The 16,659-nt window shown below is 31.3% G+C and overlaps 1 protein-coding gene across 1 annotated transcript; it reads left to right on the top strand.

Moving 5' to 3' along the window:
- The first annotated feature begins 7,152 nt into the window (after positions 1–7,152).
- Positions 7,153–15,786, top strand: LOC109167931 (beta-glucosidase 46-like). The gene is made up of 12 exons (XM_019317007.1): positions 7,153–7,204; positions 7,245–7,480; positions 8,024–8,090; positions 8,190–8,248; positions 10,284–10,359; positions 10,500–10,574; positions 10,674–10,761; positions 11,641–11,988; positions 13,126–13,387; positions 14,668–14,770; positions 14,861–14,969; positions 15,398–15,786. Exons 2-12 carry the CDS (start codon positions 7,310–7,312, stop codon positions 15,618–15,620), a joined length of 1,581 nt encoding a protein of 526 aa, XP_019172552.1. The 5' UTR covers positions 7,153–7,204; positions 7,245–7,309; the 3' UTR covers positions 15,621–15,786.
- Positions 15,787–16,659: the final 873 nt, after the last annotated feature.

Below are 16,659 nucleotides of genomic sequence, written 5' to 3'. Positions count from 1 at the left end.
ATAGTTGTATCATTTAATTGCTAGGGAGGCCTACTAGTTATTAATTTGATATAATTATTTGCTATATTAGATAATGTTGTGCTACAAATTATTCTAATATTCAGTAGCAACTGAGGTTAATTATCGACGGCTTAGTGATAATTGGTCTCGGGTAGAATATTTTCCTAAATTAAATGCAACCGCTTGTGCTTGTGTTATTTAGTTTGTCGGTTTTCCTAGTTCCTATTGCTGCTATTAAATTAAATCTATAGCGCTTGTCTTAGATTATTTAGTAGTTAGGGGTAATTAAACCGCTTGTGCTTTATTTACCTACAACTAAGGGAAAACAGAAATGAAATAATTTCACGACAAATATTCAATTGCATATTAATTACTTTATTAATCAATGATCAGTGTTGAATTCTGGTGGTGGATCTTTACTAACCAAGGTTTCCTATTATAAGTGTTTCAATATATTATTTTCATTGCTTTATTCGTTCAATTAAATTTCTTGTTTATTTAAATTCTCTTTTATTTTATCTTTATTCTCGATATATTCCAACCCCCCTACCTTTAATTTGAGCACAAAAGTTAAACTAGTTACTCTTCGTGGGATTGATCCTTACTCCCGCTACTACGTTTGTAAGGTTTTAATTTGGGAGCCTACGACAGCTCACTAAATTGATAGTGAATGTGATTTCTTACCCACCCAAAACTCATAAACCAAACCTTTTTACAACCTTTTGACTATTTGTATTCATGCAATATCCTTTCAAATTAAAAAACGGATCATACTGAAATATCATTATATTTAATTTGTAATTTAATTTATTACTATTCACTTTACACCCATTATATTGTTGCAGAAGTTGCTAGGCGCTAGCTGGGTGTCGGGAGGAGCCTAACGCCTAAGCGGCCGCCTAATTTTAAAAAATTCACTCAAAAATACTTTGTTTTGAACGAAAAACTCATTTTTTTTTTTAAAAAAAAAAAGTTCCAACTGGATTCCTAGGCCGCTTAGATGGCCACCTAGACGGCCACTCGACTAGTAACCGTCTACACCCATTTTTACCTCGATCTAGGAGTTCCTAGTACCTAGACAGATTTTTATAATACTGTTTACACCTATTCAATTAATATAATGGACCAATTATCATTTTAAAATTTTAAAAAATAATGCTCTACAATAAACAAGAAACAAAGCATTAAGTTAACAATACATTTAAGATTGGAATCCTGCAAATGTCAATCATGAAAGTGATAGTTGGAGTTTTTGCATGAGGAGTTTTTAACACTAGGCATCTGAGCCTATAATAGGAAAGAAGGATGGGGAAAAGGAGGAGAAGAAGGTTACAACCTCCGGAGGTTGTTGTGCCAGGCGGGTGGAAGCTAGGCACGTGGATGGTGCACAGGCCGCACTGTTGTCCAACCCCCACCCTCAATTTATTTTATTTATTAAAAAAATAAAACAAGACAAAATAAACTAAAACACATCTCTGTTGCGCCATATTTTACTATTTTGGAAATTTTTATTTTGAGTTTATTTTTTTAAATTCATGTTTAATTTATTTTTAAAAATATTTATTGTATTAATTGTTCGTATATTTAAGATTTAAAAGGTCGTGTTTGCTTCCAAATTATAAAAGTTTAAATTATTAATTATAAAAATATAAATAAAATAATAGATAATGTGTAGGAGTGTGGAGAAGTAGGGTCCACAAAAAGGAGGGAATGATTTGAGAAAAAATACGATATGAGATTAAGTTCTACTACGTGTACTCTCAAATTATATTCCATAATGTGGCGGACACTGATAGACTATTTTTTTCATGTGAGCCACTGCAAATGTGTCTACATAAAAAACTTAAGTATGAGAGTAAAAATTGGGAATAGAGAATGGGAGTATATATGGTATTTTCTTATGAGATTGAGTTCTACTACGTGTATTTCCAAATTATATTCCTACAAATTTACTCCCTAATATGGCTGAGACTGATAGGCTATTTTCTTCATGTGAGCCCCTGCAAATGTTTCTACATAAAAAAATTTAAGTATGGGAGTAAAAATTGAGAGTAGAGAATGAGAGTACATATAGACCCTGTTTGGTAAAAAAATTGGCCTATATGCCAATTTTGGCTTATTTGACCACTATTAATTCTTTGATTTAGTTAAAATATCAATACAAGTGTTTGGTTAATTAACTTTTTGTAACTCCAAAATGTTAAAATTCAAAAAGCTACTCCAAACAACTTTTTCAATTAGCTTTTTGAGAAAAGAAATTATACCAAACAGCTATAAGCTAACAATTAATTTACCAAACACTTTTTTTTACAATCAGCTAATGTTATCAACTAGTTATACCTTCTAAGTAACACAATCAGCTAACAGCTATCAGCTAATAGCCATTTACCAAACAGGGCCATAGTATTTTCCTATGAGATTATATAGTGATGGGGGAGTTGGGTCCCAAAAAATGATAGGAGTATGGACTCTAAGGTCATTCACAATGATTCTCCCCAATTTGTGGTTCAACTCTTCTACATCAACATATAATATATTTTCTTATTTTCTTTCTAATTCTACTCTCGTCATATTTCCTCCCATTCGCGTTCTGGTGCGAATGGAGCGCCCAGGAGCGAAAATGTGAACTAATCAGTGTGCACCATGTGTCCAGATCTAGGTGCACATATAGTTATAACTAGGTGCATCTAGGTGAAAGTAGGTGCACTTATAGGTGAAAGTAGGTGCACTTGATCAATGAATGTTAACAAGACAAAATTACATTCACTTGTAGGTGAAAGTACGTGCAATTGTAGGTAAAAGTAGAGGTCAAATTACATCCACTTGTAGGTGAAAGTAGGTGGACCCGATCAATGAATGCTAACACATGGCGCGCGCTGATTGGTTCGCATTTCTCACTTGGTCAGCCATTCGTACGACATCGCGTCCCTATATATATATATATATATATATATATATATATATATATATATATATATATATATATATATATATATATATATATATATATATATATACATACATGTATGTATGTATGTATATAGGGTTGCATTTATACGAGGACAGTAATATATAGAGGATTGTGCAGACAGATTTTGTGGCACACGACAAATTGGTATCATGCACACAATTTAATACACAATGACACGCAAGAACGCATGTAAACATCAAGTTTCGAACGCAAGCTCTATTAATTAACAAACTTATGCACACGACATACAAATTATGTCACACGACTACATTCGACCATGCACACGATATACAGACTAATGGCACACGACTACATCTGTCCCCATAGTCTTCTATAATATAGTTGTCCTCATTTGAATACACTTCTCTCTCTCTCTCTCTCTATATATATATATATATATATATATATATATATATATATATATATATATATATATATATATATATATATATATATATATATCAACAAGGTGGTGGGGGACAAGCCTCCCACCACCTAAGTGTTTTTATCGTGCGTGAGCAATATGTGCCACGTGATTGGGGCGTGGTGCGTGTGAATTATCTCCAGATAGGCGGCTTTTTTCGGAGAAGAAATTTTTTTCTCTCTTTAAATGATTTTCTCTTCTTTTCTCCTCCTCTTATGTTCATAGTTGGATGCGTCCTAAGAGTATTTTTTTTTTTTTTTTGTAGATTTTTTGAGATGCAAAAGTTAGAAGAGGTTTTTTTTTTGGTTGATTTTTTTCAAAATTTTTTTTTCTCGAAATAGTTTTTTTTTTTTTTTGGGGGGGGGGGGGGAGCAAAAGCAAAAAAAATGAAAAACATGCATGTGAGAACGCGCATTTGCCTATTAGGCGCTTTAGAGTGGCAGGCAACTGGGCCGTCACTCTGAATTTAAAAAAAAAAAAAAAAATTGGATGCCGCTATGCAACGACATGCTTTTTTTTTTTTTTTTTTTGGAGCTTTTTATTATTTAATTTTTTATTAAATGTTTAAAAATTTAAGCAATGTAAATTTTTAATGTAATATATAATTTATTGACATATTATCTTAATTGAAATTTTATAATTATCAATTAAATTAAATTTTGACATGTTTAATTTAAAAATAAATAATAACAATAATAATAATAATAATAATAATAATAATTATTATTATTATTATTATTATTATATTATTATTATTATTATTATTATTATTATTATTATTATTATTATTATTATTATTATTATTATTATTATTATTATTATTATTATTATTATAATCACAAGTTTAATTTATTGAATGATAATAAATTAAGAAATAATTATAATATAATTTTTGTAAATTGGTGCAGTGGTCTACATAAAACTTGGAAAATATCAAATTACTGAGAAGAAGAATTTTTATATACCCTACTATTCAAGGATAAATTAATTGTTGATTATTATTTATGAGGGAAAATATAATATTTATTAGAGGAAAATGTGTAATACTAACTATAGATAAATTGATTATTACTTATGAGGAAAAACGTAATAGTTATGAAAAAAAATCTAATACTAATCATAGATAAATAGTACTCCGTATTACTTATGGGGGAAAATGTATAATACTTATGAGAAAAGTGTAATAAATCATGGATAAATCTATTATTACTTATATGGATAATATAATACTTATTAGGAAAATGCAATACTTTTAAAATACAAATGTAATATTTAAGGGCGTTTGGTTGAAGGGAATTTAAATTCCCTTCCCACTTAATTCCCAACTAATTCCGAAGGCCATAAAATTCCCTTAGCTTGTTTGGTTGAAAGGAATTGCAATTCCATGGAATTGCAATTCCTCAATTTTCATGGAATTAAAATCTCATGTCCCCCCTGTGATTTTAATTCTTGGGATTTTAGAAAGAAAAAAAGATAGTGATGAGTCAAAATTACCCATTCTTTTTTTTTTTAACCTAAAATTAATGCCTAACAACAACAATGGACATTTTTGACTTTATACTACTTATTCCCTTTCAATTCCCATGTATACTAAACATTGGAATTGAAATTCCCAATAATTCTATTCATGTAAACCAAACACTGGAATTTAAATTCCCACTTTATTTCCAGTAATTCATCTCCCATGAAATTGCAATAAGAGGTAAAAAGTTACATATAAATGTAAGAAATTATAATAGTTATGTGGGAAAGTATAATACTTATGACAAATTTTATAGATCTCGCGAATAAGGGTCATGCATAAGACGGTCTCGTAAGATAGTTTGTCCTAATTGTATGGTTCTTTGTATTGATTGGTTATCTATTAGTTGATATAAATTTTACCAAAAATTAATCAAATAAGTAAACAATATCAATGTGTAAAATTTATATACAAAAATGTATATGATTCTTGCATTTTTCTTATAATTAACTTAATATCTTTTTTTATTTAAAAAAAAAATAAACTTACTATCTTTTTTGTTTTTGTTTTTTTTTTTGGTTTTTTTTTTGTTTTTTGTTTTTTGTTTTGTTTTTGTTTTGTTTTGTTTTTTTTGTTTTTTTTGTTTTTTTTGTTTTTTTTTTTAACAGAATCCATAGTCTAGAATCCGTTTGAAATATCTTAAAACTCTTTTGAGTGTCACCAATGCTTAGTGTTTGGAAAGTACATGAATTGACAAAATTTGTTGACTACAAAGGAGAGTTTTGGGCGAGTACGTGGTGGTGGTGGTTAAGTACTGAAGTGTTCCAACAAGGTTGCTGTGTAGAATTTTCATATGGTTGACTTGTGTTTGTTGCATTTAGCTTACTATTAAGAATTGGAGTTGAGAGTCGTTTGTAGTATTTCATTCCCGAACTTTTGATTATTTCAATTATAGAAAAAAGTTTCGTGATCCCATATCTCTTATTTTAAAGACATAAGCTAGCATGTTTGTAATAGAAGTCAAGAAACCTTTGTTGCTGCCCATTATTAATATATACATATATATATATATATATATATATATATATATATATATATATATATATCATGTTTGTAATAGGAGTCAAGAAACCTTTGTTGCTGCCCATTATTAATATATACATATACATATAATCAACATAAACCAGTTAATAAATCTGAGTGTTAGCAACTTAAATAGATAAACAAAGACACATCGCAATATTAAGTACATTAAAAAATAATAATTACTATACACACAAAATTGTGTGTGTGTGTTTTTTTTTTCTACAACATTCCATATCTTTATATCTGTGAAATTAGTTCATATTCGTCTCTATTCACATCTGCAGTGTTTAATTCTTACTCAAAAGAAAGCATGTTCAACCTTGTATTTGCATTAGCAATATAATGCTCTTATCAACCGTCTCAAGTTGCTAGGTTGTGTGTATCTTTTTTAATATGTGTATTCTTACAAAATATTACTCCCGCCGTGTTACTTATATTATGTACTTTCAGCATTGGTATTAATAATATTAAATACAACTAAATATATCATATTTAATTATATATAATAGACTACTTGTCCACACAAGGTGAAATATCTTTGCCCCAGAGCTCCGCACTCAGTCTGACGAGATTGTGGAAGGGTAAATCACAATGACTCATTAGTTGAGAAAATCAGTGCTTGATATGCCCATAAAGAACCAACCACATTGGATGTCAGGATTCGATTCTTTGTCCTTGTCCATAATTTATCACACAGGAACCAACAGTTGTCTGTGTGGGCTAGGTAGTGAGAGTTATATTTTGTAGGGATACAACTATTATTTTTTCAATTTAAAATAAAATAAAACAAAACACACATAAGGTCAAATTAAAGGTTGGATAGGTTTTCTTCCGAGTAAGAATTAAACTCTGTAGAAGTGATTGGAATCGAATCTAAATTAATTTACATATATGAAGATACCGGATACCGGATGTTGTAAAAAAAAAAAAAACACAATTTTATGTAATATATCTTAGGTGGTTGAGTTAACTGGTCCTAAAGGGTAGAAGGACCTGTAATTGATATTCACAAAGAATCACACTTTATAGAAGAGTGAAACTCCTACTATAGGCTCTATCCGACATATTTTCTTTATCAATAATATGACAATTTGTCACTCAAAAACTAATTAAACTAGTTGTGTGAACTATATAATGAATTACTACCATCCACACTGGCAATATTAAAAAAAAAAAAAAAACTTAAATATATATGTATAATGTATTTTAGAAACACCAAGAGAAAACAAAAGACAAGAAAATTGTGCATGTGGTGCTGTCTATATATATATATATATATATATATATATATATATATATATATATATATATGTTGGGGTATGAAGCCAAACTGGCCTGGGAGAAAAGCTGATTGCCAATAAAAATAATGGCGACTTACTGCCGACAATGGCTGCTGCTTCTTCTTCTTCTCTTACCTCTCATGGTGTCATCAGCAGCTCGTTTCAGAACACCTCTTCTAACTCACAATTTGGAGGACTCTTCTCCCTCGCCGTTTCCGCCCAACTTTTTCTTCGGCACTTCTTCCTCTTCTTACCAGGTTTCATTTCTCTCCTTTTCTTTTTCTTGCCAACAAAACGCGAAATTCTCTAGCCCCAGAGCTCTACACCCGGACCTGATAAAATAATGGAGGGATAAATCACAGTGATTCAGTTAGATTAGAGGACCAGTACATGCCTAGCTAGACTCACAAGGAACCCATCACGTTGAGTTTAACTGCTACACTGATACTGTCAGGGACTCAAATGCATGGGATGAGATAAGTTTTTCTTTTTTCATCAATGTTGGCCCAGTCGAGGCTTGTCCATGCCCAATCCCGATGGACAAACCCTAGCTCTATAATCCACCCGCCTTTCCTTGTCCCGGAAAGCCCTCCCGGGGGCGTGGCCTAGCCTTCTTTAATTTCTCAACTCGAGTCTTAAGTTCAGCGGCTTTCATTGTTGATGAACACCTGAACTAATAAAATCTGTATTTAATCTACCACGTGAGAACCAACTGAGCTGCCACTAGTATAATGCGGGCTCCTTTTCTTTTTCTTCTTTCATATTTATGAGTATTATATTCATATAATGTGTTGGTGCAGTATGAAGGAGGTTATTTAAGTGATGGTAAAGGTCTAAGCAACTGGGATGTTTTCACCCATCAACCAGGTCATGCTAGCTTCCAATTCCACCCATATATAAAAATGCTTAGCTTATTGTTTGATAAAAATAAATTCCACAAAAAAAATTAAAAATAAAATGTTGCAGGAAATATCTTGGATGGAAGCAATGGAGATGTTGCGGCTGATCAATACGACTTGTATAAGGTACTGATATTATCTCCTCCATTATTTTTCACCCTATGTATAGGTAGAATTTTAACCATTTGTCAAGAAAATAGAAAACAATGGCTTTTATTATTTTTTGGAATAAGGTTCAAATTCGCCACTGAACGTAATCTAAAAATGTAATTAGGCCACTGAATAAAAAAATTACAATTAGGCCACTGAACACTCCAAAAATGTGCAATTTCACCTGATAGCAGGTTACCCTCAATTTAGCAGGTTACCTGCTTACGTGGAAGCTGAGTTGGCATTTTTAATAAAATTTAAATAATTTTTAATAAATTTTAATAAAAAAAATTTTAAAAATAAAAACAACTTTATTTTATTTTTTATTTAATTTTTTTCAATTTTTTGAAAAAATTATTATTAAAATTAATTATTAAAAATTATTTAAAAATTATTAAAAATGCCAACTCAACTGCCACGTAAGCAGGTAACCTGCTAAAATTGATGGTAACCTGCTATCCGGTGAAATTGCATACGTTTGGAGAGTTCAGTGGCCTAATTGTACGTTTGTGGAGTGTTCAGTGACTTAATTGCACTTTTCTTTCGTTCAGTGGCCTAATTTCATTTTCAGGTTACGTTCAGTGGCCAACTTGAACCTTATTCCTTATTTTTAAAACTAAAAATGACACCTTTAATTCTCCAATTATAAGGTATAATGAATTTAGTTCTATAATTATGAATGCCTCTAATTTTGGTCTTCTAATTATTAACATAGTAGTGTTTTTCTTTCCATCTAAATAAACAATACCGTTTGTCAAATTAACAGGGAATTTGGTTGGAGGGAATTTAAATTCCATTCCCACTTAATTCCCATCCAAAGGCCACTAAATTTTTTAATTAGTTTGGTTGGAAGGAATTACAATTCCACGAAATTGTAAATCCCTCATTTTCATGGAATTAAAATCCCATGCTCTCCTTGGGATTTTAATTCCATGGATTTTAGGAAGAAAAAAAATAATAATGGGTCAAATTATCCCTCCACTTTTTTACTCAAAAATTGATATCTGACAACAACAATGAGTATTTTGGACTTTATACTACTTACTCCCTTCAATTCCCATGTATACCAAACATTGGAATTGAAATTCTCAGTAATTTTATTCCTGTAAACCAAACACTGGAATTTAAATTCTCACTTTATTCCCAGTAATTCATCTCCCATGGAATTGCAATTCCTTTCCTACGTAATTTCCTCCCTCCAACCAAACGCCCCGTTAGTATTTACTATTATGTCAAAAGTTATAATTAGTAGCGAATATGTAATTTTTTTCTTTATACTTGCATAGCAGTCAGCCTCATGTTTTGATGGCAGAATGCTAAACTAGTCGGCCGCCGAACAATCTCCTCCAAGCACCTATTAGCCTCAACTACAAAACATGCATGCTTTCAGTATAATCTCATGACATGCTCCGATACCAATTGTTAAGATCAAGAACTTATCACTACTATGCAAAAGTTACATATAGCTAGTAGCCTAGTAGCAAAGACAAAACTTTATTTCTTTATACTTATATAACCATCAATATTAAATTTCAACAGTAGAATGTCGGACGCCGCCCAAAACCGTTAGAAACCACTAATTTGTATATATCTCAAACCCAAAATTTTCAATATTAAGCTCATAAATTCATCTCAAATTTCTCTTTTTTTACTCGTATTTTCCTCCAATATAAATAGGCTACCGAGACAAAACACATCATTTTCACCCAAATATGTGCTTTTAACGCAAATAATTTATGCATAATTTCCCCCAATATGGAGAGAAGGGGAATAAGTGAATCAGAAAGCTAAGATGAATTTATAAGTCTAGTCCAAAAAAGAAATAAATTGTGAAATTGAAATTAATTGCCACTTCGTGAGTGACACTGACCATTATTTTTCTATGGAGACAAAAATGTCACTATTTTAATAAATGATGGACCTAATTAAAATTAGAGGAACCTCCCGACCAAAAACATCATTTTTTTTTTTAATTTCTTTTTGTTCTTATATATGGTGGTACTGAAAACAGGAAGATGCAGATCTATTGGCGTCTCTGGGAGTCAATAGCCACAAGTTCTCAATATCATGGTCTCGGGTTCTGCCAAGTTAGGACCCCCCCCCCCCCCCCACCCCCCATCCACACACACACATATCCACTTTGATTTCTCTCCTTAAAAACATAATTTTTTTTTTTTTTATCATATCATCTAAATTCTAATCATTAGTTGTTACATATATGCTGCAGAAGGAAGACATGGAAACATTAACTTGGAGGGGATCAAATACTATAGAAATCTCATTGATTCTCTCCTGCTCAAAGGTTTTGTCCTAAATACAATTCCTCACAGTTGATTGTTTTTCAAGAATTAATAACCCTAGCTAGCTTAATTTAAATGCATGCATGCATGCAACGTAACAGGAATCGAGCCATTTGTGACTATAAATCATTATGATCTCCCTCAAGAACTCCAGGACCGATTTCAAGGTTGGCTCAGCCCTGAAATGCAGTAAGTTGTTCTACTTTAATTTAATTTCTTAGGAGGTCAAACAGTGCTTTTGGGAAGACATTTAATAAGCCTAGCTTTGTCCCAATTTAGTATTCACTAAAATTTAGTACTCGAATAAAGAGTTAATTTCACTGGAGGTCCTTTGTCTTTGATGGCAATTCCAAATTTAGTCCTAGACTATCGTTTTTGTCATTTTACATCCCAGACTATCGTTTTTTGGACACTTTTAGTCATTCTCATGATTTTTTTTCTATTTTTAGTAAGGTCATTTTTGTCTCTTCATATTTTTCTTTTGTTATTTTTCTGATTTCAACCAGTTTAATTGATTTAGGACTTTACTAAAATTTGGTTGAAAAATATAGTTACTACAAATCAGAGGTTACCTAAAGTTCTAAACTAATTAAACTGGTTGAAACCGAAAAAATAATAAAAGAAAAATATGAAGAGACAAAAATGTCTTTACTAAAAATAGAAAAAAATCATGAGAACGATTAAAAGTGTCCAAAAAACGATAGTCTGGGATGTAAAATCACTACTGGAAATTCTGAAATTTCCGACCACCTGAAAATGATCTTAAATTAAGTTGATACCAAAAAGTCCAAAAAGTGGTCGGAAATAGCAACAAAGGTTTTTCCGGATACCAAAAGTGGTCGGAACAAGACTTTCAACTTGATTTATGATCACTTTCAGGTGGTCGAAAATTTCAGAATTTCCAGTAGTGAATGACAAAAATGATAGTCTGGAACTAAATTTGGAATTGCCACCAAAGACAAAGGACATCCGGTGGAATTAACTCTCGAATAAATTAAAGTGAATGAGTTTTAAGAAAAGTGTGTTGGGGAGTGAGATAGAATTAATATTATTTAACTTTAATTTCAGGGAAGAATATGCATACTTAGCAGATGTGTGCTTCAATCATCTTGGTGATAAAGTGAAGTACTGGATTACCTTCAATGAGCCCAACATGTGGGCCATTGCTGCCTATAGGTATCGGTTGTGGCCCCATGGCAACTGCAGTGAAGGAAATGCAACAAAGGATATATTCATTGTAGCCCACAACATGATTCTAGCTCATGCTGCCGCTGTCAATATTTACAGAAAAAATTACCAGCAACAACAAGGAGGTGAAATAGGAATTGCAATGCTTTTTACCTGGTTTCTACCCATGACTAACTCCACTGTAGACAAAGCAGCAGCTGAGAGAGCTCATTCCTTCTTGTCAAACTGGTAAACTTTCCTTAACAGATCGATAATTATATTGTCCCAATGGCATATATATATATATATCCTTGCACATAAGGGAAAATAATCACATATTTGGTTGAGTTATATATATTCCACCGTGCTTCTATGGTTATGTCTAGTTTTGGTCAGGCTGTTGGCTTGATAAATAAAAGGTTACTAGTTTTGGTCAGACTGTTGACTTGATAAATAAAAGGTTACTAGTTTGACCCTCAACATTAGTGGTTTAACTGGTCTCATTGTATTCCTTTTCCAGCTAGGGTTGAGGTTTACTTGTTACATACTTTCGAATTCGAATAGTGATTGTAGGTCGAAGAAGATATAGAGAACTTTCGAATAGTGATTACTCATCAGCTCGGAAAAGATATAGAGAGTATTCTGTCTTCGGTAACTGAGAACTTTCGAATAGTGATTACTCAGCTCGGAAAAGATATAGAGAGTATTATGTCTTCAGTAACTCAGTTGAACTTTCTCACTGTCGCTGGTGAGACTCGATCCCAGTCATTGTTTCCAAACTTCACCCCTGTGACTGAGCTGCTCATGTGTGCCTATGTTTGTCTAAGTTTTTTCAATGTTTATCAATGCCGTCATTTACGTTTTTTTTTTTTTCATTGATTTTTCACCCAAATCTAATGGAATATCATTGAAAACGACCAAATTTATTGCTTTAATTTAGGAATATATCTTTTCCACTCGTGAGTCAACCACTCGGGTTATTTTTTGAGTCTGATGTTGAGACTGTCCACTCGAGTTAACATTTGGATGAACATTATGTTTCAACCCGGGGAACCATTCGGTTGGTTACGAATGTAGAGCAGAATATCTAAGTCTAGATCGAAAATAAAATAATTTGAGGGTCTAAAATTCTTATTGTTTAGTATCATCAAAATCTAATAAAAATTTCCTTTCAAAAAAAAAATCTAATAAAAATGTTCCTAACACATTTTACCATGAATCAAGTTTTTCAGAACGGAAAAACAGACATAAATGAAGGGTATAACATTCATTCACACTTATTATGCAGATGCATAACAAAAGGGATTGAGTATATAGTATAACTGAGGGACCAAATACAGTTTCATATAGATGCATAATAATGAATTTTGGCAATACTCAAAACAGGTTCTTGGACCCAATCATGTATGGATCATATCCCAAAGAAATGAAAGATATTTTGGGGTCACATTTACCAGAGTTTTCAAGTACTGACCTGGAAAAGCTGAAAGCTGGAGGGTCGGATTTTATTGGAATCAACCATTACACAACCTATTATGCCCAAGATTGCTTGTATTCTACATGTGACCCTTCTATGGCAGGAAACACCAGAGAAGAAGGTTTTGTTGGCCAAAGTCTATCCAAGAACGGCAAACTTATTGGGGAACTGGTAAATATAGTTAATTGTATTGTTGATTCACCATTTATCTCTATTACACACTATTGCTAAGTTTTTTTTTTTTTTTAAACACTATTGCTAAGATTTCTTGTCACTGGAAACTGGTTGGATCGAAATGACTTTTTTAAGAGTTCTAGTACTCCCAAATCTTACTCTCTCAATTTTGTTCCTTGATGTGGCGGGCTCTAATAAGCTAATTTTCATGTGGGTCTCAATGCAAGTGTCTACATCAAGTTTTTATGTGTGGGAGTAAAAGTTGGGAGTATAAAGTGGGAGTACACGAAGTATTTTTCTTTTTCTAACCACTTTGAGGATATAACCTAGCTAGGCAACTGGTAGATGCCAGTTATTGGAAATTTTTTAAATGAAAAATGCTTTGTTCCCTCTTAAAATTTTTTCACTTAATCATCACTTATAACAATTGGGTGTTATGAATTGGGTGTTATGAATTGATTCGCAATACTAAATTGTTATTTAAAAAAAAAAAAAAAAAAAAAAAAAAAAACCATCCAATGAAATAGTACTATGTCGGAAGGGGAGAGTATGAGGGGAAAATTTTGAAGGGGTGATAACCTTATTGGGAAACTAGTAAATATAGTTATATTGTTGGTTTACCAAATATCTCTATTAAATACTATTGGAATACCTAAAAGTTTTTATTACTAGAAATGCCTTGGGAATGCTTAGCTTTTTGACCACTTTGACGATTAGAAACATCTTTTGTTGCTATTATCGACCATTTGTTGAAGGTTTTCTATAACATTGAGTCATTGACTACCAAGTAGTTAAAATATTTAAATGATTGGTTGACCTAAGTGACCGATAGATGTTGACAATTTAAAATTTTTAAAACACACACAAAACCATGGTTGTAGGAAGGTCGAAAGCATGTTGAATTGTTTCTTCTCCTCCCTATTTTCTTTTCCTACTCTTCTTTCTTCTTGTTGAGAAGTCAAATTTTAAAAAATAATTCATTTTCATATTAGTCTCAAAAATTTTCAGACCACCAAAATGATGGTTGAAAATAAGGTATTTTTTATGGTAATGAATTTTTTCAACCATATTTATAGGCGGGTAAAAAAAATAAAAAAATAAAAAAAAAAAACAAAATCGGACAATATGATTTAAAAAATTGAAAAAAATCACTAACCTCTATCATTTTTTGATTGGTTAAAAAAAGGTAGGTAATTAGGGAATTCCCCATAGTGACATATCATACACTTACTTGCATTGTCATTAACTTTTGGAACTTGCTACTTGGGCTTTTGCAGGCAGGGTTGGGATATATAGCTGTTTATCCACCTGGAATGGAGAAAATGGTAACTTATCTGAAAGAAAAATTTTCAAACATACCACTTTATGTAACAGAAAATGGTAAGATGGCCATTTTCTTGATAACCCATGATTTTTCAATTTAGTTCAAACTATGTATCTAAAGTTAATGAAAACCGCAACATGTTACAGGTTATTGTGACACAACCACCCCAAACTCTAACATTGAAGAAGTATTGAATGATACAAAACGAGTCAAATTCTTTGCTGATTATCTAAATGCCCTTGCAACTGCCATCAGGTATTACAATATCCGGTTTACCTCAATTATTCGCGATTAGTTGTTTTGGTCATCACTATTAAAATTAAAATTTATCCTTATTTCTACAATATAGTCACAATTTTAATCCTCAAATAAACATAAATGCAAGACAATGTTAAGTTTTGGATTTTTTTGGTCAATACTTTTTGTACATTTAGTACTTAATTAAATTTTTAGTTAAAATGGAGCATATTATTCAATTTGGATAAAACAACAAAATTTGAAAATTTTAGCGCTTATGTTTCTGTTCATGGTTGATCAAATTGCAAATCTTATAAAGTTGAAGGTATGTTTTATACTCCGTTATTTTTTACAGCAAAGGACCAAAATGACTCATATTTCCTCATTGTTTTGTATCATTTGAATGATATATGATAGCAATGTTTTTTTACCTTGTACATGTTCAGGAAAGGAGCAGATGTTAGAGGCTATTTTATTTGGTCTTTGTTCGATAACTTTGAGTGGACATTTGGATACACAAAGAGATTGGGACTTTACCAATTTGATCGTGTCACGTTAAAGAGGACTCCAAAATTATCTGCAAAATGGTACAAACAATTCATTGCAAAGAATCGAAAAGTTGAGAGTAAAATGCAATTGGGAAATATGATTCTTCATCAGAATCAATGAAATATATAGTTCATGTGTAAAACTCTACAAGTCCACATATCGAACTGTGTAGTAATAAATAATTGAGTAGAGTATCAATGCCATAAGGGCAAATTTATTGCTAATTATTAAAATTGTAATGTTTTATATTTTATTTAGCAAATGAAAATTCAAGACTAGTTTGAAATGATTCAAAGTATTGAGAAAAAATAATGTCTTTAGGTTGATTTACCTTTCTTGTGACTTGGCTAAGGTTAAGCTTGCCTTCTTTGCGGTGTTTTATGTGAGAGGGTCTAACATCTTCAGGCGAGACATTTACAATTTTTTATTTTTATTTTTTTGTTAATAAGAACTAAGAAATATTTATTAATTGTTAAAAATGTTGTACTTTGTCCCATGATATTGGTCTAGTGGATAGAAGAGATGTCTCGTTTAAGGTTACAGGGTGGGGACTTTATTCCTACCACGCACAATAGGGTATGGATTTTGTTTAGGTTAATTATGTGTATAAGTGTACAATTTAATATTAATCTTCAAAAATAGATTAACTCATTTACTTTCTTATAAACTTAGAGTGGGTCTATGCATGGTGTTTAAGATTAGGGATGTCGATTTCCCCCGTCCCCCGAGGATGGAGAATATTGCATGTTTTTAATTCCTTGTTGAGGACAGGGAAGGGAATGGAGATACCCATTCCCACTTCGCCCCGTCTCCCGATAATAATAATAATAATAATAATAATAATAATAATAATAATAATAATAATAATAATAATAATAATAATAATAATAATAATAATAATAATAATAATAATAATAATTATTATTATTATTATTATTATTATTATTATTATTATTATTATTATTATTAAATTTGTAGATATGTTGTATTGTATTTGGATGCTAGTTTTTTACGCGCATTTGCGCGATTGGGATAATGCCCAATATTTTTTTTATAAATAAGTACTTTAATTTAAAGTATATCAAGACAAAATTATATTGGAATTGTTCATGCATAGATAATTGAATGTTAAATTTGCGTATTTAAATAGACAATTCTA

This window comes from Ipomoea nil, unplaced genomic scaffold, assembly GCF_001879475.1.
Source record: "Ipomoea nil cultivar Tokyo-kokei standard unplaced genomic scaffold, Asagao_1.1 scaffold3170, whole genome shotgun sequence".
Lineage (NCBI taxonomy): Eukaryota > Viridiplantae > Streptophyta > Magnoliopsida > Solanales > Convolvulaceae > Ipomoea > Ipomoea nil.
Note: the sequence above shows the minus strand (reverse complement) of the source record. Positions and strands in the feature narration are given on the sequence as shown.